The sequence below is a fragment of the Pan paniscus genome, chromosome 19, assembly GCF_029289425.2.
Source record: "Pan paniscus chromosome 19, NHGRI_mPanPan1-v2.0_pri, whole genome shotgun sequence".
NCBI classification, from domain to species: Eukaryota; Metazoa; Chordata; class Mammalia; order Primates; family Hominidae; genus Pan; species Pan paniscus.
Window position 1 is genome coordinate 61,703,537 of NC_073268.2, and position 23,577 is coordinate 61,727,113.

At 39.4% G+C, this 23,577-nt stretch overlaps 2 protein-coding genes across 4 annotated transcripts in view; one reads left to right on the forward strand and one right to left on the reverse strand.

Annotated features, from left to right (window-relative positions):
• Window positions 1-18,438, reverse strand: part of MAP2K4 (mitogen-activated protein kinase kinase 4) — a 125,316-nt gene extending 106,878 nt beyond the window's left edge. The window contains exons 1-2 of one of the 3 annotated variants that reach the window (XM_034942363.3): window positions 18,238-18,438; window positions 6,912-6,944 (exon numbers count right to left, since the gene is read on the reverse strand). In XM_034942363.3, coding sequence (XP_034798254.1) covers window positions 6,912-6,944; window positions 18,238-18,352 — 148 coding nt within the window. In that variant the 5' untranslated portion in view covers window positions 18,353-18,438. The remainder of the gene's footprint in view (window positions 1-6,911; window positions 6,945-18,237) is intronic. The other 2 variants (XM_034942364.3, XM_055101124.2) reach the window with 2 other exon arrangements.
• The window catches only part of ZNF18 (zinc finger protein 18), a 53,154-nt gene continuing 38,179 nt past the window's right edge, over window positions 8,603-23,577 (forward strand). Inside the window, exon 1 of the mRNA XM_063598734.1 lies at window positions 8,603-17,916. The gene's annotated coding sequence lies outside the window, so the exon portion shown is untranslated. The remainder of the gene's footprint in view (window positions 17,917-23,577) is intronic.

The following is a 23,577-nucleotide window of genomic DNA, read 5'->3' on the forward strand; positions in this document are numbered from 1 at the left end:
AATCTTCTCCAGCTGTACCCAGGCATATAAGTCATTTCAGAATCCTGGAGCAATTTATTCCTTGTATCTGTCTAGGCCAGGAGAGTTTTAGGTTTTCACTAAACGTTGTTTTCCCTAGTGGTAGATCCTCTGTGTTCCTAACTTCATAGCAACACGAATCTTTCTACTTTAATGTTCAGTAAGGCTTACTGGATAACCTTGATAAGCCTTACAAATGGCTTACCAAGATACAAATGGTAGGTCCAAATCTCATAACCTAGTGCAAATGAGGACTCCTCAAAAGCCATTTGATTTAGAAAATCATTCCTATAAGCGCCAACTGCTTTCAAGAATTAGTAAAACACTAAGGTTTACAACGTGTAAACTGTGACCAGACCAAGGTCACACAGTTCTGCCCCTTATTAGCTATATGACTTTGGAAATTTTATTTAACCTCTCTGTGCTTCAGTTTCCTCATCTATATTAACTATTATACCTACTTCATAAGGCTGCTGTGAGAATTAAAGGAGTTAATATAAAGTGCTTAGAGCAGGGTTTGACACACATTAAGAGTTATTATTTCTACCACATAGCTCCTATATATGCTCAATCTCTCAAAGAACATACACTTCTTCAGAGTAGGCTCTAGATTTAATTCATCTTTAAGGATCCCAGTGCTTATCATTGGTAATATCTTTATCTATTGAAGGTATATATAGATACAGATTTGTTAACTGTTAACATTTGTACCTCTCTTTCCTTATCCTTATAAGAGCTTCTCTAAAGGGGAGTGAATATGTTCGTACGCACTTGATTTTCCTTTCTGATTAACGTTCATTTGGCATTTCTACCCAGAGAAAATGAACACCGAGACGGAAGTCACAAGTTTTTCTTAGTGCATCTTATTAACTGTACATTTTTGCCTAGATTCGGATCTCATAAAACCATGTAGTGACAATCCAAATATTTACTACACCTTATCTGAAAACCATCACCCTAAATGTATGAGCTAAATTGAAAACCACTTTAACTGGATTCAGTTGGGAATACTCTCTGGAAACGTTCCATATCATTTCTACTCTGTATCTGTTCAACTCTGAAAGTTCTGTCAACATCCCTTTGTTGCTAGTAGTAAAGTTCAAGTGGCATATAAATGAAAACTTTCTGCAATGTGGGAAAGTCGCTATTTAATTATTTTCTTATCAAAAATGTCACACATTAAGCATCCCCAAATTATTTTAAGGTGCAATAGCTGTTAGAAACCCTCCTTCTCCTAGCAACAAAAAGCACTTTCAGGACAAATTCATGTTCCCACCATTTCCAAGGTCAAAGACAACTAAGCAACATTCCCTTTGTAATGGTATAAGGTATAAGCATAAAGTATGAGAGGAATAGGTGAATCCTGACTCTGGAATATATCACTTCTACTTCTACAATTCCTGGGCTCTAACTAATATAAAAACTTTTTTCCAAGCAGATGGACTTCCCATTGACAATTTATCATGGTCCCCACAAATGGTAATAAATATTAGATGTTAGTCTGGCTTACAGCTAATCCTACAAAAGTCTCATTTTTCAACTAACTTCATTAACTATATATATAAACTTATATAAACTGTATAAACCTCCAAGAGCAGTAAATGACATTTTGTTTCTTAGGATTGCTGACAAACTCAGTTGAATTTAATAATTTCCAAATTATATAATTTTTGTCACTGGCTGCAGACTTTTGCTACATAAAACGAGGAATCAGAAATTTAACCAGCTGAATTTTCTAAGTTCTTAGTTTTAAATGCAGAATAACTTAACCTTCCCTTTGCTCCTTACTTTTCCTGTTTTCCTATAGTCCACTCCAATAAAGTCAAAACATCATGATTTACAGACACTTCTTAGCAGGTCAGTAAACTTAGTATATTTCCCAAATTTCTTGGAAGATTCACAAAACATCCTTCTTCCTCTTTATGGTTTCCTTTTTATTATTACCAATTTAAAAAACAATTAGGGATACTTATAAAATCAGTCTCCAGGATGCCTCCTTTTTTTCCTCCAAATATACTGATGTGCAGTGCCACCAAAAACCACCACCTGTACTCTAATTTCAATTCGTAGCATCCAGAATAATAGCTCTGGAGCATCTAATCTTCTAAATAAATATCCTGTTGCTATGTAAACACTTCCAAGTTAAATCATTTTTTAAAAGCACAAAGTTTTTAACGCCACCAAAAACGTAAAAGACAAAGCTACAGAAACTTAACACTACCCAAAATATTTAGAGCTCCAGAACTCTTCGGCCATGAACTGATAATATACTACAGTTACAAAAAAAAGGTGGCGGGGGGGAGGATAGTGATAAAGAGCTAAAAGCACCTTTGTGTGAAAAATAAATTATCAGAAGAGTATTTGCCAAACGCCTAGCTACTATCACTCTGATTAGCACACAATTCGGTTAGGCATTTTCTGAGGAAAATCCCTATGCCCAAAGATCTTTAAATGAGTCACGATTCTCATCTGAAAAAAAAAAAAAATTAGAATGCTGACAACACTAAGGTAAATTCAACTTCATAAAAGCATTTCTTAAAAACTGTGTTTCTAAAAAAGGGGGCTTCTGTCATGAGTGGCACACATTGGGCAACTCAACTGCTTTTCATGAGGAATCAACATCAGGAGGTTTTGGAAGAATGATTTTTTTGGTAGTTGGGCAGCTTGTGAGAAAAAAATGTTTTAAGGCAAATCCTCATCCCTCCTCAAAAAATAAAAAATGAAAAAATGGTTTTATAAAGCAAGTAAGTCATATTCTAAACAACTATGTTCACAGGTTAGCTCATTAAAGTCAGTGAGATACGGTCATAAATTATATAAATACCTTTACATGTACAAAAACATTATCTTCAAATAACGGATAAATTAATCAACCTTCTAAGGCAGGACCTCTACACTTATAACTCTACATTTACAAATGGAAAAATATTTTTTCCCTAAAGTGTTCTTACATTCAGACTTCAGAAAAATTCAATGATCCAACAGTATTAAAGGAAACATGACACTATGGTCTTAAATAAATGTAACTTGAAGTTTATTTTATCTAAAATAAACTTATATTTAGAAAATAAACTGAAGAATAGATAAATGCATGAACTATAATCTATAAAAGGAAGACTGTGAGGAGCAGAGTGAATTTTTATTGAATTTCTATAGAAATGTTTCCCAAATTAAATATGTAATCGCTATTTGTGCATGTAAATACATACACACACATCTCCAATAAAACTCCACTGACTTGTAACAGGCAACTGTAATAAAGTGATTAAAAGAGAGTGACGTAGCAATATAAAGAGCAAAAACTATGTGAAAGTCAATGAAAAAAATTAATCCTTCAGAGCTTCCATTAGTCATCAGAATCATCTTACAATAAATCTTTTTTATTTGTGATAGATTTAAGCATTTGAAGCAGCCAGTACCCAGACTTATCAGACTTGAATGATATCTAATTTCATGCTCTTTGCCCCATACCCTCCTACAACTACTGTATGATACATAATTCTTTTTAATAAATTAAACATAAGTTTATCTGATAATTCTGAAATATCCTTAGAATAAAAGTGGAGATTCTAGAAATAAGTGTGCCCCAACAGTGGAGAAATCAGTCCTTTGATGATTTCAAGCCTTTATTTTTATTTTATTTATTTTGATATGGAGTTATGTATTTATTTATTTTGAGACGGAGTTTTGTTCTTGTTGACCAGGCTGGAGTGCCATGGCACAATCTCGGCTCACTGCAACCTCTGCCTCCCAGGTTCAGCGATTCTCCGCCTCAGCCTCCCAAATAGCTAGGATTACAGGCGTGTGCCACCACGCCCAGCTAATTTTGTATTTTTAGTAGAGGCGGGGTTTCTCCATGTTGGTCTGGCTGGTCTTGAACTCCCAACCTCAGGTGATCTGCCCGCCGTGGCCTCCCGAAGTGCTGGGATTACAGGCATGAGCCACCGTGCCCGGCCCAAGCCCAATTTTAAAGAAATGTGTGACCACTTTTACCATAAAGTTAATGTCTATATTCCAGAGCAAACCAGCAGATTGTCTGCAAACATTACAGATTTGCACTTCTAATTTTTTAAGTCATGCAAATCACAGGACCAGATTTAGAAGAAGTGCTAATATATGTAGGCAACTGAGAACTTATACTAAAATATAGGTACTGATAGTACAAAAATAAATACTGTCAATTTAGGGCTAGCCATCTCTACCAAGTCTCCAGCTCCCCTCCCTGATGTGTGCACTCCCATTCCCTGAGTCTTTCACTGAGGTCTGAGCCAGCACAGACACATCTGCTTAACTCCAAAGCAGGGTAGGCCCATTGTTGGATCCCTAAGACACAGTGTCCAATCAAGAAAGCAGTTATCATGAGACTCTCAGCACCCTTTATGCTCATTCTCTCTCATGAGAGAACAGCAGGAGCAAAGGTGCCCAGGACAGATCCACTCCTGCACCATCCTCACCCTGGTTCCAGTTAAAAATCAATTAGTATGTAACATCGGTGGTTGAACACTTATGTAATCAATGTAGGATCAACTCTAGTCCACTAAACTATGAGCTTGCTAATGGTAGGGGCCTATTCCATTCATTTCTGTACCAAGAATCTCGCTTACTGTATGGTTTCTAGGTGTCCAATATGTGATTTCGTGAATGTATATAAATAACTGTGCTGAATCCCAAAACGGGAAAATAAAGAGGAGCCTTCCAATGGGAAGAGGCAGAAATAAAAAGAGAGATGTGAAAAGCCAGCAGAAAGTAGCCACAGTGTAAAGAGACAGTGAGGGCAATCAAGGTGAATAATCAAAGTGGGAATACATATGCCCCTCCACCACATAATTAAGTTCTAATAGGTTCCCCTGTCCCAGCCTCCATTGTTAAATTCTTCCATATGTATCAAAGCAGGCCGCACTGCAAACCTATCATTTCTATAATGACAAAAACAGAGCCATTCAGAAGATTCAAAGGCATTTTTAATCCACATACAAAGCTACTTATAGACACTGTATATACAATTTTACTATAATCAATGTTTCTCGTTTTATATCTACAATAGAACTAGGTTAAATAAAAGAACAATAATGTGAGTACAACTTAAAATTTTTAAAAAGTCAGGCCAGGTGTGGTAGCTCATGCCTGTAATCTCAGCACTCTGGGAGGCTGAAGTGGGACTGCTTAAAGCCAGGAGTTCGAGACCAGCCTGGGCAACATAGCAAGATTCCATTTCTACAAAAAAATTTTAAAATGAGCTGGGTGTGGTGGCATATACCTGTAGTCCCAGCTGCTTGGGAGGCTGAGGTGGGAAGATCACTTGAACCCAGGAATTGGAGGCTGGGCTCCAACTTGGGAAACACAGTGAGACTCTGTCTCCGAAATGAACAAAAATAGAAGACAGCCTTTTTTTTCATTAATTAGATTTTAGGTCAAAATACAAATAAAAGCTAAACGTTGTCATGCTAAATATTAAGCAGACATTTTGAAAAGTCAAAGCTAAAAATTATCACAGTGAATGTGTCAAAATTAAAAAAATAAAACAGAAGTTGCAACTTCATTTCATATAGATATACATCATATATAAAGGTTCACTATGAGCAGGAAATCATATATTACTTTTAGTCAGTTATTTAAGGCAAGGGAGACGTAACAGTAATGAACCAATTAAAAAAACTTTTATCCTAGGGTCTAACTGCTTGATCTCTATTATTTATATACAGTTACATTGTGGGTGAACCATTCAAGAAATAAATTTTTGCTAACTACATTTCAAAGTAGTCATAACAATCAATCAGTGGAAACTATGCATTCTCATTCCAAAAAAAAATTTAAACATAGCAGAAATGTTTTTTCCAGGTTAATTTTTTTTGCCTTTGAATCAATGTACTTAAGAATGACACATATCAAAGCATCATTCTTCTCCAGTTCATGAATAAATAAGCAGAAGACAAAACGACTTATATCATATTTTGGTATATTTTTATGTTAACTGGAGAGTAGTCTCCTTGAGATGAGATTTTTTTAACTGTACTTGATACAGATGACATTTAAGCTTAAATGCATTTTTTTTTTGGCTGGGTACAGTGGCTCACACCTGTAATCTTGGCATTTTGGGAGGCCAAGAAAGGAGGATCTCTTGAGCCCAGGAGTTTGAGACTAGCCTAGGCAACAAAGCGAGACCCTGTCTCTACAAAAAAAGTTTAAAGTGAGTCAGGCATGGTGGCATGCACCTGTAGTCCCAGTTACTCAGGAGGCTGAGACAGGAGGATCGCTTGAGGGAGGTCAAGGCTGCAGTGAACTATGATTGCACCGCTGCACTCCAGCCTGGACAACAGAGTGGGACCCTGTCTCAATAAATAAAATACAAGGTTTATAACTTTTTTTTTTGATATAGAAAGTCTGTTTTGTATTATATGAAGACTAGTGTCCTAATACAGAATAAGGATGGTGAGGGAGGCAGAAGAAAAACACTGTTTTGTTTTAAAGAAAAAAATTAAAAATATATTCAATGTATGGTTTATAATAATTCAATCTTAAAGCATAAGATGTCTGAATATAACTCTATACTTTCTGCACCACGATCTTAAAAGTGAATTCTCTTCTATTTGTAATTTAAATTAGGGTTAAGTCTGAATACCTATATATACTTTTCTATACCTAAATACGTATTTCCATATTATATACATCTAAATACCTATACATATTTTGCTATTTCAATTTCAAGTGAAAAAAGTACAATTTACAATCAAGAATATAATTTTTTTAATATTTGGAAGAAGAATGAAAAATGGAAGCTCTTTGAATGTAAAATTGCCATGGCTGGTTAGCTGAAACAATAGTGGACACATTCCCAATACCAAGATGGATATGAAAAAAATAAATAGCATAATATCATAAAATTTGTAGCTTACTTTGTGCCTTTTCACAGAAGTTTATCTGAAAGCCTAAAGTAAAAAAGATAAGTTCCAGTTCATTTACTGTAAATCAAACAAACCAAAATTGGAACATGACATTGCATTTTTATATTAAATTTTGAATAAAACGAATTCAAGAACAGGTCAAATCACATTACCCCCACCAGAGACAACAATAACACATGAGCTTTCTTTAAAAACTTAGCTCTGTCAGATGTAGACGTAATACATTACATGAAACTGAAATCAAGTTTATATTGCGTTGCAGTCTTAATCTTTATTTTTCATATATATTTAATAAAAAGAACTACAAGCCCTTAGAAGTTAACAGTAACCTTTAAGATAGTTCTGTCCATTTTTTCAATGTGTTCAACCTACAAATACAGAATGAGTTACTTAACTAACTTAAATTACTGATTTAGAGTTACCCATGATTAATTACCATCTATGATGCAAAAGTTTTAGCAGTTCATAAATTGTGAAACTTACACACACATAAAACATTTCCTAGTAAATTAGCTAACTTCAAACAATAAGACAATGAACTGCTGAAGAGGGGCTGAAATTCTTCTAAAATAGGCCTGAAAAAATAAGATAGTGTCCCTAGGAATGAGAAAGCCGAGTACTTTAGAAGTTACAAGAAGAAAACCTGTGAATTCCCCTTAGAAACCTAAACACATTTTCAAATCCAGTTGGATCTGGTTACACCTTATGTATACACTGTATCCAGATATAATTTTTAATAAGATGCATCCAGTAAAGTAAGCCAATTAAAACAAAAGCCTTCACAAAATATTCTTTCACCCCTAGTTTAGTGAGTGGATGGATATCTGGTTTTGTTAGTGGTCTATCTACGCTTGTGTTTTGGGGAACAAAATGAAGGAAGTAAGCTTACAATAACTTTGTGTTTAAACAAATTCAATCAAAACACGCAGAAAAAAGAGCCAGGACTGAAGAAAGGATAGTTAAGTAGTTTTTCCTATCCAGTTATCAAAATTCTTAGGATTCTAAGAAGATGCCATCTATAAAGTACAAAAACTGAAAAATGCTAATGTAGCTACTTTGACATGAAAAGTGTCTTTGGTGCACCACCGAAGTAATCCACTGCTGACTACCTTATCATAGAAATGACAATGCAGGAAGAAGTGAGAATGGAGACTTCATGGGAAAGAAGTACTAGGGCAAACCTAGAAGGTCTGACCCTGGTCTCTCTACCACTGAAGGTCAATATGCTACCCCACCAAATGTGCAGTGGGAACAGAATTCAGAAAGAAAAACAGAGATGCATGGGTCTTATAAGCCTAAGCAACTAAAAGCCACTGGCCTCCTACCACGCAAAATGAGCTGACTACATTCAGGAAGAAAAGGGTTCTCTGGAAGTAGCAGGCAAGTCTTCCCCGCATCCCACTGGAAAAGGGAAGGTAAAACTCACCTTCTACTACAACTGGAGAGGAGGCTGGGAAACAAACAACTTTAAAGCAAAATACCCTGATTGACTGTTACTAGGTAGCAAAAAGAAAGAGGTGAAAAGGAGAGAGAAGAGGTGAACAAAATAGTAATATGGATGGCGAAAGAGCAAGAAAACAAATTTGTAAGGTATATGAAAAAGAAATCAGTTGGATCTATATGTAAGGTTGTGTAAAAAAAAGTTACATTGCTTAATAAGTGTATAATATATTAAAAATTTTAAGGTATATGTGACTGAGAATGACAGAATGTCGCCAATGATTGCTCTAACACATTAAAAGCTAAGCGCCAGTTTAAGTGTTAAAAAATTCTCAAAACCTGAAATTCTGTCACCAGTACAGAATCTATATAAGTAGCTACAAAGGAGGTGGGAAGGGGATTAAAATCTTCAAAGCATAAGTATAGACTTGTTCTTTGTATCTAATTATGAAGTGACCAGGTGAACGAATTCTGGGGTCTCATCCAAACATCCATCTCTCCACATTATTTCTCACTAAGAAAATACTTGGTAACTCGCCCAGAGTCCACTGACAAGCAAGGTCTAAATTAACTGGAACACACTGGCTCACCTTTTCTTTAGCAATTCTGTAACTTTCTTAACATTATCAATTAAATTAGGGAAGAAGCGTTTTTAGTTAGTCTGTCTAAATCTTTAAGACCTGCAAAAGTCAGAAAGTTAGTGCTTATAGTGCAGATTTGGGAAAGTACCAAATAGCTCCACTAGCTCATACTCAAAGGGTAAGGATGGGCAAAGGGGACAAGCAACAGTCTTGCACAAGAGAAAGATGGTGGGAAGGAAAAGTGAGGAAAACTTCCAATATCCTCAACTTTACAAAATGCAAGTTCTTAGTTATGATATAATATTCGCTAGTATTCACTCACATATGTTCAATTTTTCTTTTTTCTTTTTTTTTTTAGAGACAGGGTCTTGCTGTCGCTCATGCTGGAGTGCAGTGGCATGATCATAGCTCACTGCAGCCTCAAACTCCTGGGCTCAAGCAATCCTCTCATCTCAGCAGATGCAAGCCACTATGTCTGGCTAAGTTTTGGAGTTTTTTGTTTTTTGTTTTTGTAGAGATGGAGTCCCAACATGTTGCCCAGGCTAGTCTCAAACAATCCTCCTGCCTCAGCCTCCCAAAGTTATGGGATTATAGGCATGAGCCATCTCACCTGGCCAATATGTTCAATTTTTGAAGTCTCCCTTGTCTCCGAAATTCTGACTTCCTATTCACTTACTTTAAGTCCTGTCTCTGGAGGTACTAGATAATCCGTTGAACCTGTTGATAGTTAACTGGTTACATTTTAAGTCGTGTGTGCCTCACTTTTTTATATCTGGGTGAACTATCTGTACCCTGGGGCTTAATTTGACATGATCCTCCATTTATATTTTCCCCATTACAAGTAGGGGTAAATTTGAGTCTTTTTCATTTTTCCTGGCCCCAGGCAAGTTTAATTACATCTTAGAATAAATATCAAGAATAATATTTATTTAAGAATTTAAATTCTTAATTCTTGACACTGATGAATCAATATCAAAATGCATAGGACAGAATGCTAGTAAGCCTATAAAAGAAATAAAGCTACATGAGGGTTTTTCCTCCTCCTTTTTCTCTCTACGTATCTCCTACCCTCATTCCCATATTTGCCCCTCATTCTCACCCTCTTACCTCAATTTTAAGATCTTTTATGTGGCCATAACTTGAAACCTACAATTTACTGTTCTTACCAAATACAGTGAGGTAAGCGGCTGTTTAGGATGTGTAAGTGTTTGTAAAAACAAAAAGCAAATAGTATTTGATAAAGTAAAAAACAAAATGAAGTGTGTTAGGAGACCAGAGTTCTAGTTCCAACTGTGAAACTGAAATCATTTCACTTGAGTCCTAGTTTTGTCATTTTTAAATAAAGAATATTATCTTAAGGGTTTGAAAACAGTGTGCCTAAATCTAATTTTGCTTGTGTAATGGCCATTACGAGGTTTTGCAGTTATCTCCATTCCCATTCCTCTAGGTTGATAATATAAATCAGAGAGGGTGTGGGGCCGGACATAAGTGGTTTCCTATCTCCTCAGTAGTTGCTTCTGATTCCCTGGACATTCTGGATTTTTGCACTGCTGAAAGTGCATTATGAACTACAATATGAACCCACACTAATGTAAAGAAAATCAGAGCTGCCTTACTGGGTCATGCCCATAAGACCGTGCTACAAAGTCTTTCCTCTGTCACAAGCATGAAGGGTCTATTTGTCTGACACCTTCAAACTTCCAACTTCAAAATTCTGGCATGTGCCTTAAACCGCAGCTACCCATAGTATATCATTATGGCTCTAACATGTAAGGCGTTATCTAATCCTACCCTAAATTTGTATTTTCATTGTACTCAGAGCAAGTTCCCCAAGATTTATTTCCTGATGGTTTATTTCTTTCAGATTTCCTTACGTCAACTTTCTGAAACTATCAAAAGGGAGCCACCCTAAGTTAGCAATTCCAGGTTGTTAGAATCATCCACCAGTCAGGAGTTGATAAAATACTCATCAAATCCCTTCCACACTTTTTAAATTCAAGTGTCCTCATAATGCCAGCTCTTTTTCTCTCTTTGGGCAATGACCACCTTATTTATTCTTTGGCCACAAAACTAAATGCCACATTACCTTCTCAAGCCTGTTTAATGAAGCACAGTACACTGAGACAGTAACTTACAATTATGTTCCTTCAGGCAAGTATCTAACGTCTATGAGCCTCAATTTCCTCATTTGTGAAAAATAAAATAATACCCAAAAGAGCTTTGTGATGATTAAATGGGAAAATATATCTAAAATGTCCAACCAAAAGCCTGGACTAAAGCAGGTTATTATTATCACAGGCACTATTATTCCTGTTCTCTCTCTCATGGGAGCAACGATTATGGCACCTTCCCTATCTTTCTGGTGCTCACCAGACCAGCTTAACCTACACAAAACCAGTCTTTCTCCTTTCATTCACAGTCACCTTGAGAGAATTAAAAGGGAAGGACTCCAAACAGCCCTGGAGATCCACACCCCACCCTCTACACCTCTGCCACAACCCTTCCTAGGCACAGCCTGGTATCCTGAGGACTCTAACAACCCCAAAAAGATGGATGCTTCCCCATGACAGGCACATAACCAGATCCCAGGGAAACTGCCAAAATCATCAGGGGAGCTCCTTAATGTCACCGATTTCTTTAGCAAAGCCAGGCAATAAATAGACATAGGCATGTCAGATATATATACATCTGACATATATATATCTCAGATATATATGTCTGGTAACACTTTGCTTGATTCCTCTTTTTTTAAATGTTTGAACAATTTGGTGTCTGTGTCTGTGTGTGTGTGTGTGTGTGTGTGTGTATGTTCAGATATATATGTCTGGCAACACTTTTCTTGATTCCTCGTTTTTCAATGTTTGAGCAATTTTGGGTAAAATGAAATACAATATAGCTCGAAAAAGCTGCTGTGATGTCCATTTTAATCCTCTTTCTCCGTGGTGGAGAATAATGTGTTGTTCTTAAAGAACCAAGCTGCATACAATGTAATTGTTTTCTTCATTCAAAAGGCCCACCTTGAGTTGTGTAAACTACTGGCTAATCATCTCCCTTTCACTGTGTAGCTACAAGCAAGGCCAATCTTACGACTTGAATACTTTCTATTAATGTAAGTACACATTAAACTCCCAACCTTACTGAGCGTGAAGAGACACCTGAAGATTTTCTAGAGTTGGGAGGAAACAGCTAGAAGCTAACCCACATCCACTAGCAAAAATAGTAATTTGCCCAGATTACAAATTTAGCCAGAACGACAACATTTGTTAAATTTTATGACAAATGAGTTCCTTTTATATATAGTGTTAAAAGGATTATATTACCTTTCAAATCTGCACTGGTTTCCTCTAATTAAAGTCTTCTACTTACTTGGAGATTCCCAATCGAAATGTCTCCAGATTCAAAATGCCACTGTAAACCCTCCAGCAAGTTTAGAACATTGTAACATAAAGTGCACCATTCTTGGAGCACCAAGGCTCCAAAATCATCTCAAAAGGTGGCTGGTTGCTTGGAGCTTCCGCCCCCTGACTGAAACCTAAAATAATCTCTCTCCTCTGTTCCTGAATCTGCATCACTTCTGGCAAAGATGCTTCCTTCAGACCTGAATGGCCGAAATGCCTTAAAGAGGCTCAGAGAACCATGCAGTAGAATAGTAAGAGGAGCAAAGGCTACCAGTCACCCAGGTGGTTAAAACCTACCTCTTCCGGAACAAATAAACGTCTACCCCCTCATCTATGAAGGGGACTATGTCCACTTACCTTTAAAGGGTGGTTGTGAGCATCAAATTAGGTAGGAACAGTGAAAAAAGTTGTTAACTGTTACTTTCCCTTTCTTTTTTAAGCCTCAATTAAAGTTTCTCAGGTTGTATCATTGGAGCCATCTGCATTTCCCACAGACTACAAAGGAGACTGACCTGGATTATGTAGAATGGAGTTAGGATTATGATATCCAGACCCCTAAAAATAAGGAAACTCTATGGGCTCACATCAATCCAGCTTCTCAAATTAGTGAAAGAAGAAAAATTTACGAAAAAAGAAAACGACTCAAAATACAGGGTTAACTAATATCCCATCTTAAACAAGTTTCAGCACACATTCAGGCTAGTAAGGTATTTTAAAGGAAAATGTGAGAAAATATGTATTCTAAAAGTGAGGTGAGATGTTTTTCCACTTTTTTACTTCAATACTAGGGTTGCTCTAATTTTTAAGGGAACATAAGAAGAAACGCAGTCTGAGCTTTGAGGGGGGACTAATTTGCTGAGGTGAACTTGTATGAGGTTATGTTAAACAGTAAAAGAAATGTTATGCAACACACTGGGAAGGGCAAGCAGTTCTGGGGTTTGAAACTCTTCACTGTCTGCACAATTCAGTTCTTTAAAATTAAGATAAAGGTCTCCCATGGTTCTCGAAAACCAGACTAATTAGTAAAAACAGATAAAATCAAAAGCAGGACATTTCATATACATTTTATATTCAAATATTTTTGGGAGAAATAACTACATTGATTTTAAATCTCTTGACTTTTTCTTAACAGATATACTTCATTACATTTTAAAGTACTGGGCGTGTTTTCTAAAGCAGAATCAAGCTATCATCTTTTTACTTAAACTGATACATAAAAATGCTCAGCTAAGGGTAAATAGCTAAGGACTCGACTGGTCCCAAAGTTTTCTGTAAATCAGAACTTTAAGAGAATCAGAGGCACCTACAACATATACTTTCTAACTATTTCTTGTAACAAGTATTTTACAAATGGCTCAATGTTTTTCTGAATCAATTATAGATTCTATTCTAACCATTTTAAGAAAACATCTGTTGAAAACTGACATTTCTCAGCTAAGCGATCTTTGAAATCTATTACATTTTAAGTGACTAGTAGCTACAGCAGGCAAATAATCATGTCTAATAACAATCTGTATATACTTATAGATATTCTATAATTTTCAAAGCACTTTCACATGCATTAAGAATGTGATTCTTACAATGGCCCTACAGGTTAGGCATTATCCCTATTTTAACAGATGAGAAATTTCTGAACAGAGAGTTCAGAAAAGTTAGGTAATTTCCCTAAAATCTCAGTGTTTGTAAACAGCAGAGCAGTTACCTTAACCATGGTTTTCTGAGTCTAAGTCCAGTGCTCTTTACACTTCACACTTCAACGTCCTTTTGTTTCTTAAACATTACTACATGCTATGGGAACGCTAGCTGCTACAGCTACTACTGGAAAAGGAATCATCCTGCCTATGCAATTTCATTATAGAAGCTGTTGAATTCTCAACTGGCAAGCTCTATTAATCAGAATATGCTATTCTCTAACATGCCAACCATGATACTATCTAGTACTATTTGCTATACATATCTAAGATTAATTACCTGGTATAACGGGATCTTCTCTTTACAGGATTCACACTAACCCAGCTAAAGTCACGAGGCTTTCGATTTGCCACAAGAGAAAGCCCTAGCTATGGCTAGGAAGGTTCTTGAATGTTGCAAGTCAATTCCGTACTTTAGGTTGACTAAAATTTCTTGGACTAAAGAATAATACTTTTCCACAGAATGAGGCCCTAATATGCAAGAAATTTTCCTATTAAATCTATCTACATTAACAAATTATTGATGAAACATTAAGAATAAAAACATTTCTCAGAGTAGTTAATTTGAGTATTGTTTCCTCTCTCAAATGCAAACTCATCCTAATGCCAAATATACTTTCATAAAACCACTTACCTAACTTGGCAAACAGATCTACATTTTGTTAGCTTTAGTCATCAAAGAACCAAAGCCTAAGAACTACTCAACGTATAAAGGTTGGGTGTGTTTGTGAATGAACATGAAAAAAAAAAATGAGTCAGAATGAGTGAAGACACTCAAATCTATTGAGTAATAACAAAATTAGCAGCTATTCCCTATTATCTGAGGGACAGTGGCAAAAATGGCCAGATTAGAAGCCATAACTGTTAGCATAAACATGCAACCAAAGCTACGTCTGTTGATTACTCTTATAATCAAATTCACTATAAATCCCATTCCAACCATCTACCCATCCCCTATGAAAAAAATGAGTAAAGCAAATTGATAGCTAGACTTCTGTTTCATATCGTTCACATTGTAATTCATTTGAGAGTCCTCAGATCCAGAAAAAAACAGATCCGGAGTTTGAAGTAGAATAAAATCTCATCTAGGATACTCTGAAAGGACTGCTCAATAATGAAAAGTGGGGAAATCAACAGGTTAGAGAGAACAGTGGGACCTAGTAATATGAACCAAAGAAATTGTGTGGTAAATAATGAGAGGTTAGGGACTCATTTACCAATAGTAAAAGGGACCATTAATGAGACCATAACAATATTGTCGCTACTAACAATGATGGCTAATAGTGTATTGCATCCTTACTACATGTCAGGTCCCAGGCTTACATGCATTCTCAAAGCCACCGGGGAAGTAAGCGTTATTCCTACTTTCCAAGTGAGAAACTGAGGCTTCAAAAGGCCAAGTTCATTGCCCCTGGTCACAAAACGCATATCTAAATCCTGGCCAAGAGATTCAAACCCAGAACTCCAGAGCTCTGGTTCTTAAGCAGTATATTAAGAAAACAATATTGGCCAGCCTGGACCACTCTTGGGCCATAAACATGAAGCCATGAAAAAGTATTCAAGGTTATCCAGTGCCCACCACAGTGCTTACCACATAAGAGGATGTCCAATGTCTACTGCATGAAACATTCCTTATGTTCTACAACTGAATCCTGCTGTTTCAGAGAGCATGGTCATTAACAACTCCCAGAAAGGAAGTTTTTTGAGTGGCAAGTATAATTAGATTGGGGGAGAAGGAATGGAAGTACATCAAACATCTTCTAAGGCCCACTCTGTGAAGTCTGATCTAAAGCAAAAGAAGACCGTTGGCAGATGAAGTACAGTATGGGAGGTGTGACTCCCATACAATTGGATGGGAATCTTTCTTTTTGGGTTCTTATAAGATTTCCTCTTCAAGGGCCTCACAATTAAGATACAGAACAAAACAAACCAAAAAGAAAGATCCTAAATTGCTGCTTAAGTTCAAGCTTTATAACAGACTGTTCTAGACAACATCCTGAGAATATCAAGCACTTCATTCTGACTAATGAAAAAAGTTTCAAGAACAAGATATAACACATTCCTGAATCAATCAAGACTAGACACAATATTGATAAAAAAGAAAATTCGGCAATAATTCATAGAGAGGTCTTAGGTCTTTTTTCCTTCTAAAATGGGTTCTGCTTATTAGAAAGTTTAGTTAACTGGGTATCAACATACAAGGGCTGAGGAGAACGGACAGCATCAGAAAAAGTCCTAACCACTGCCTTAGGAGTTCCTAGAACACTCCAAGCTCTTCCCTGCTTTGGAACCTTCATACACACTGTTCCTCTGCCTAGAACCGTCTTCAGGTAAAAGAGGGTTAGCTTTCCAGACAAGCCTTCTCTGACCATCTTATCAAGCGGACTGCCCTCTATTATCTTCCATCACAAAACCCAGCTTGTTACCTTTATTACTTTTCCAACTAGTAATTTTTCATGTTTAGCTAAATAGCCTTCCCTCCCCCATCTTCACAGGGGGTAACCTCCATGAGGACAGTTAGAGATGTTCAATTCTCTATAAACTCAGCATGAGCGTTTTATGCAGATGCTCAATAAATATTTTTTGAACCAAAAAAAAAAAATGTATCCAGCTATTTCAAACTGTCAGCCTCCCCACCAATAAAACAAACAAACAAATCACCTTGTTTTTATAAGCTTTGTAAGTCACCCATCTGGAACAAGAAATACAATCCTAAATTGTCATTTTGCCATTTCATTTCGCCCCAACCACCACCACCTAAATTGTAAAGCTGTACAGTCAGGAAGTCAATCTTATACTTCATCAGTATAATGTGCTGTGCAACACAGTGGGCATCCAATAACTAATTCAATTTGAATGAATTATCTTAGGGCCTGCCCAGAAAGTGTCCTCTAAGCTCTGACATCATCCTGTCTATATATCTATCACTGGTTTTTATGTATATTAAAATTATTTCATGGGGAGGGTGACAGGGATGTAAAGATAAATAAAATCCTGTCTCTTCTTCCTGAATTATGGCATGCTCTATAAACATGAAACATTCAATAAATGTCTGTTGAACCTAACTAAATGCTAGAAGCCCTTTAAGAAGAATGGAATCAAAAAGTAACCATGGTCACACTGACTACCAAGGGTACCCCAACCCTTATTCTGTTAATAATTCAACACAAGCAGTTTGCTAAAGTTGTCAAGAGAGTTCTGAGATTCCCTGTTTTAAAAATAGCATTACTACTCAAAATTCCCCAGTAAATTTAAGGAAATGGTCCCTAACAGGCTCGGGCCTGGCCTGGTATTTTCACAACACCCCCTGTCAAAAGCCATACAGAGCTAACAGGCATTCCCAGTGAGGAAAGTCATTAATTAGCAGAGCTGCCTCAAACGTCCAGACACTACAGTATCACTTTGACCCCTGTCTATTTCCTGTATCTCTCCATTTAAACCAAATTAAGTCTTCTTTTTTTTTTTTTTTTTTTCTTCCTGCACGCAATGCTAACACAGAAATCCCTGGCCTGGAACAAAATGCCTCTCCCAGGCCAGTGGCAGCCTACCTACCTTACAGGTGGCACAGGCCTGGGCAACCCGCCCCCCACCCCCATCCCTTCCAGCGCACAGAAACCCTGCAAAAGTTTGAAAACGCAGGTTCCAAGAGGCCCCTGTAGCCCGAGGTCAGCTCGGTGGTCCGGCTCCAGCTGTGCCCGGCGACAGCCAAGATGGCCCTGAGCGGGGCCCACTGCGGCGGCGGGGCCGAGGGGCGCCGGCCGGGGCCGCTGTCTTCGCCGCCTACCTGAGCGGCGTCAGGGACCAGGAGGCAGGCCCGACGCCCCTCCCGCTCAGCCGCAGCCCCGAGCCGGCGCGTTCCCGGAAACGGGGGCCGGGCGGGCGCCAGGTAAGCGGCGGGGGCGATGGGGACGGCCGCGGGGGCGGTCCCGGACCAGGTGGGCCCTGCGGGCCGGCTGAGAGCCCGGTAGGGCCCAGGGGCCAAGCGCAGGCAGAGGCCGCGGCCGGGGCCTATGCGGCCCGGAGCTCGGATCCAAGCCGGGCCGGAGGCGGCCGGGAGCGGGGCGGGAAGCCGGGGAGGGAGAGAGGGAGAAGCCGGCGGCTGCCGTGGCTTCCTCAGCCGGGTCCGGGGGCGTCCGCTGGGGCAGGCCGCGACGACGCGGGTTGCCGCGCTAGGGGGCTGGGGTCTCGGCGCGGCCGCGTTCCTTACCCTGCATGCTGCTGACGGCCGGGTGGCCTGGCGCCGGGGACCCTACGGGGCCGGGGGTGCCGCTGCCGCTGCCGCCCCCGGAGCCGCCGCCGCCGCTCGGGCTCGGAGCCGCCATTGTTGGGAGTGAAGAGCCGAGCGGCGCCGCGGCGGCTGCAATGCAGCAAGCTCGGCCTCTCGCACGGCCGAGGGGCGAGGCTTGCCCCCGCCTTGGCCCCGCCTCCGACACGCCCCGGACACGCCTCCTAACACGCCCCCGCCCGAGCCCGACGCGCAGCCCGCGCCAGATGCTGAGCTGCAGAACCGCCCGGCTCCGGGTGCGCGACCTGTGAAGCAGACAGCTGTGTTGGACCGGGGCTGCGGGCCCGCGGGGCCTAAAGTGGTTTGCAGAATTAAAGGTGGGCCTGCATTTGTGCGGAAAGAAGGTACACAGCTTTCATCATTCCCATGGAGGTCTGTGACTCCCAAAAGTCCACTTTGTTGGAATCTCAGAACCCCAAATCGGAATAGTAAAGCTGAAAAGGATCCCAGGGATCCCTTTCTCCTCCAGTCGCTAACACATCACTTCCAGAAGGGAGTTACCTAGAGCTATGGTTACAGTCTGGAACTCCTCTTAAGCCCAATACCCCAACCCTCTACACTTCTCTGAGGGGAAAGGGGAGTCCCAAGGGGAACTAACCAAAGTGCTGTCCATGGACCCATCCCAAAACTACTGAATTAGAGGTTACATTTTAATAATACCACCAGGTAATTTGTATGCCCATTAAATTTAAGAAGCATATATTTAAGCACTCGACACTTCCCAGCCTCCTGAAATATGCTATCTACATCACCATCTTCCCCTAAATGCACACTGGATTCCCTCCCCCAAATCCTTTACATCTTGTATAAGACGAGCCGTAGTCATTATTGTAAGTTACATAAAATGACAACCCCAAAAAACAATATGAGGTTTCTTCCATTGCTTTGCACAGAGACTTTTATTTTAGGAAGACAGTAGCTAAAAGAAGAAAAAGTTCTCTATGAAGCTAGGATTTGTAAGCCAACCATAATGTACTCGAAATGGTAAGACATGGGTTTCTGGCCAGGCAGCCTTGCCTAAAATGGAATAGCCAGTTATCCTACTTCCCAAAGAATCTAAGCCATGGATGGAGCTGGACATTTTCTCCCATTTAGAAGCATTGTGTGATCTACAGCTAGACTTCTTTCCCAAAACTTCTTCCACCCAGACGTTATTTGATGCTGAGAGTTCCTCACAGCATGCTGGAAATGTGTCCTGGGTCAAAATAGCCCTGCCTTCTTGTTCCAAACCCAATTTCATCCATCATCTTGATGGCTCAGATCCTAAAAGTGGCTAGCCATAAACATCAAGTGGAGAGGCATTAAAGGCAAATTGAAGGTGAGAGCAGGTAGGTGTACTTAAGTGGAGAGCCCGCCAGAACTCTCCTCCATGGGCCTCGTTGGCTGCCCAATATCTTCAAGTCCAGGTCTTATAAACATGGCCAGATTCCCATCTGGAAATCAGTAGCCCACCCAGCTCTTGTTGCTCCTAGGGCATCTTAATTGTGAGCCATCATAACTGGCCTTTAATAAGAATTTAATATATATTCTTTTAATAGAAATCCAAGAAGCGGCACTACAGATTAGGCAACTACTAGAAAATTAATTTAAACACACACACACACACACACACACACACACACACACAAACATCCAATATTATAAATAACATATATTAAAGAAGGCTGGGGATGTTGGCTCACACCTGTAATCCCAGCACTTTGGGAGGCCAAGGCGGGTGGATTACGTGAGGTCAGGAGTTAGTGACCAGCCTGGCCAACGTGGTGAAACCCTGTCTCTACTAAAAATACAGAAAAAAACAAAAATTAGCCGGTGTGGTGGCAGGTACCTATAATCCCAGCTGCCAGGGAGGCTGAGGCAGGAGAATCGCTTGAACCTGGGAGGCAGAGGTTGCAGTGAGCCGAGATTGTGCCACTGCACTCCAGCCTGGGTGACAGAGCAAGACTCCATCTATTAAAAAAATATATATATATAGTTATATTTATATATTTATATATAGAGAGGAAAACATTCAACCTAGCAAATTCATTAAGGGAAATTGGGAAACTGAATTAAAAGAGAAATACAATAAAAATATAACTAATCTTATTTTTAAGAATACCTAATTCTGAGTTTGTGATAAAACTGACATATACTTGCATTGCTGTTGGTATTGTAAACTAGTAAGAGCCAATAATTAGATGTGCATATGGCAAAAACAAGAAAGCACTTTGATTTGTTCCAACTGAGGAAGCTATGTATGAGCTTTTTAACTTTTTCTTATGCTCACATTTCTCTTACATATTTGTGTTTTATGATTTCTTATGGACTAAATTGTATTCTGCTCCCTCACCAAATTTACATGTTGGAGTCCTAACCCCCAGCATCTCAGAATGGGACTATATTTGGAAATAGGGTCTTTAAAGTAAAATGAGGTCATACGAGTGGGCCCTAATCCAATAGGACTGGTGTCTTTATAAAGAGATTAGGATGCAGACACACAGAGCTAGGAGAAGATGATCATCTACAAGCCACAGAGTGTGTCCTCAAAAGACACCAACTCTGCCTACACCTTGGACTTCCAGCCTCCATAACTGTGAGAAAATGCATTTCTGTTGTTTATTGGTTCTTTTGCTATGACATCCCTTAGCAAACTAATACACAGTTCAGAAAAATGAATTGCTTAAAAAAAGTTAACCTTTTTAGTAATAATGGTGGTAGCTGGCATAATCACTGGGGAGACGGGAAGGCAATTAAGCAATACATATGAATAACCAGCAAATTTACATTTATAAGATATCCTTGAGGAAATCCCCAAATGGGCCTGAAACTCCTGGCTCTGCCATGTAGTGATTTTATCTTCCCACTAGAGTAGATGAAAATAACAAATTAAGATGATTGCTAAGAGGAATGTATGGCAATATCAAAGTCCCCCATCCTGAAAGAGGCTGCAGAGAAAGAGTAACGTCTGTGTATTCCTTGCTTAGAGAACCTTTGTTGAGAAATCTAGCTTGCTTGTTTTTTATGATACATATGTCAATGGTTAGACTAAAAATACATTTTTTTTTTTTTTGAGATGGTGTTTCGCTCTTGTTGCCCAGGCTGGAGTGCAATGGCGTGATCTCGGCTCACTGCAACCTCCGCTTCCTAGGCACAAGTGATTCTCCTGCCTCAGCCTCCCGAGTAGCTGGGATTACAGGCATGTGCCACCACACCTGGTTAATTTTTTACTTTTAGTAGAGACGGGGTTTCACCATATTGTTCAGGCTGGTCTCGAACTCCCGACCTTAGGTGATCTGCCTGCCTCAGCCTCCCAAAATGCTGGGATTACAAGGGTGAGCCACTGCACCCAGCCTCAAGAATACATTTTTCATTTCACATTCCAAATAAAGAAAAAGTAATTTACAACTGGATTTCACCTTAGGACCCCAATTTCAGCCTCTGGGAAAGAAACAAGGTCAGACACCTCTATTTGGATGGAACAGTCACCAGATATTCCATATAGCCTTAGCAATTGTCTTTGAGCAAAACGCCCACCCTCAAATTGCCAAGGGCTCAGGACCAGGCCACCCAGTGACGGATGTTGCCTCTTCAGGCAGAGAGCTGCAAGCTGTGCAGGTTTCTGGATGTCATTCAAGCACTGAATTTAATTGGAAATACAGGGCCTGTGAGAAACTTTGCCCAGTTCGTGCCATTAAAGAACCAAAGTTTCATCTGGGTCAGATAAAAGAAGATGTTACTAATTTTTTTTTTTTTTGAGACAGAGTCTTGCTCTGTTGCCCAGGCTGGAGTACAGTGGCATGATCTCAGCTCACTACAACCTCTACCTCCAGGTTCACGTTGTTCTCATGGCTTAGCCTCCCAAGCAGATGGCACTACAGGCGCACATCACCATGCCCAGCTAATTTTTTGTAATTTTAGTAGAGATGGGGTTTCACCATGTTGCCCAGGCTTGTCTTGAACTCCTGGCCTCTGGTGGTCCACCCGCCTTGGTCTCCCAAAGTGCTGGAATTACAGACGTGAGCCACCGCACCTGGCCAATATTACTATTTTGACTATTAATAATCATGCATATGTATAAAGATTTATAAGAAAATGTTCATGACAACATTATTTATAAGAGTGAAAGAATGGAAATATCTCACTCTAAGTCATTACAAAAGGTGAATACCATGCTACCATTTATGCTAGTGAATACCATGGTCTGACCAAATACAAACATATTACGGAAGTATAGGATTCTATTCTGCAAGAACTACACCCACAACCTGTCCACATACTCTGTATTCTGTTGCTCTAACTTCACTGGAACAAAAAAAAAAAAGGACTGGGCACAGTGGCTCATGCCTGTAATTCTAGCACTTTGGGAGGCCAAGGTGGGTGGATCACCTGAGGTCAGGAGTTCAAAACCAAGCTGGACAACATCGTGAAACCCCATCTCTACTAAAAAGACAAAAATTAGCCGAGCATGGTGGCGCATGCCTGTAATCCCAGTGACTCAGGAGGCTGAGGCAGGAGAATCACTTGAACCCAGGAGGCGGAGGTTGCAGTGAGCCAAGATCGTGCCACTGCTCTCCAGCCTGGGAGACAAAGGGAGATTCCATCTCAAAAAATAAATAAATAATTTAAAATAATAATAATAAAAAGAAATAAGTAAAATACAGGGAAGGAAGCTTGAAGATTAACTGGGAAGGGGAAAAAGGAACTTTCTGGGGTAATGGTCATATTCTATACCTTGATAAGAGTTTGGGTCACACAAGGGTAAGCACTTGTCAAAATGCAGCAAATATATGCTAAAGATTTGTGCATTTCATTGTATGTAAATTTTACATCAAAAGAAAAACCTGTAAACAAATATCAGGCTGAGTGTGGTGGTTCACGCCTATAATCCCAGCGCTTTGGGAGGCCAAGGCAGACAGATTACTTGAGGTCAGGTGTTTGAGACCAGCCTGGCCAACATGGCGAAACCTGTCTCTACTAAAGATACAAAAATTAGCTGGCTGTGGTGGCGCATGCCTATAGTCCCGACTACTCAGAAGGCTGAGTATCAAGAGAATTGCTTGAACCCGGGAGCCGGGGGTTGCAGTGAGCCGAGATCTCGCTGCTGGACTCCAGCCTGAGTGACAGAGCAAGACTCTGTCTCAAAAAAAAAAAGGAATACAAATATAAAACTCTAGCTAATTATAGGAGTCCTGCAGTATTTAACAGGACATAATGCTGATATCTGCAATTTACTTTGAAAAAATGGTTGAATGATAGGAGAGAGGGATAGAAAGATGGATA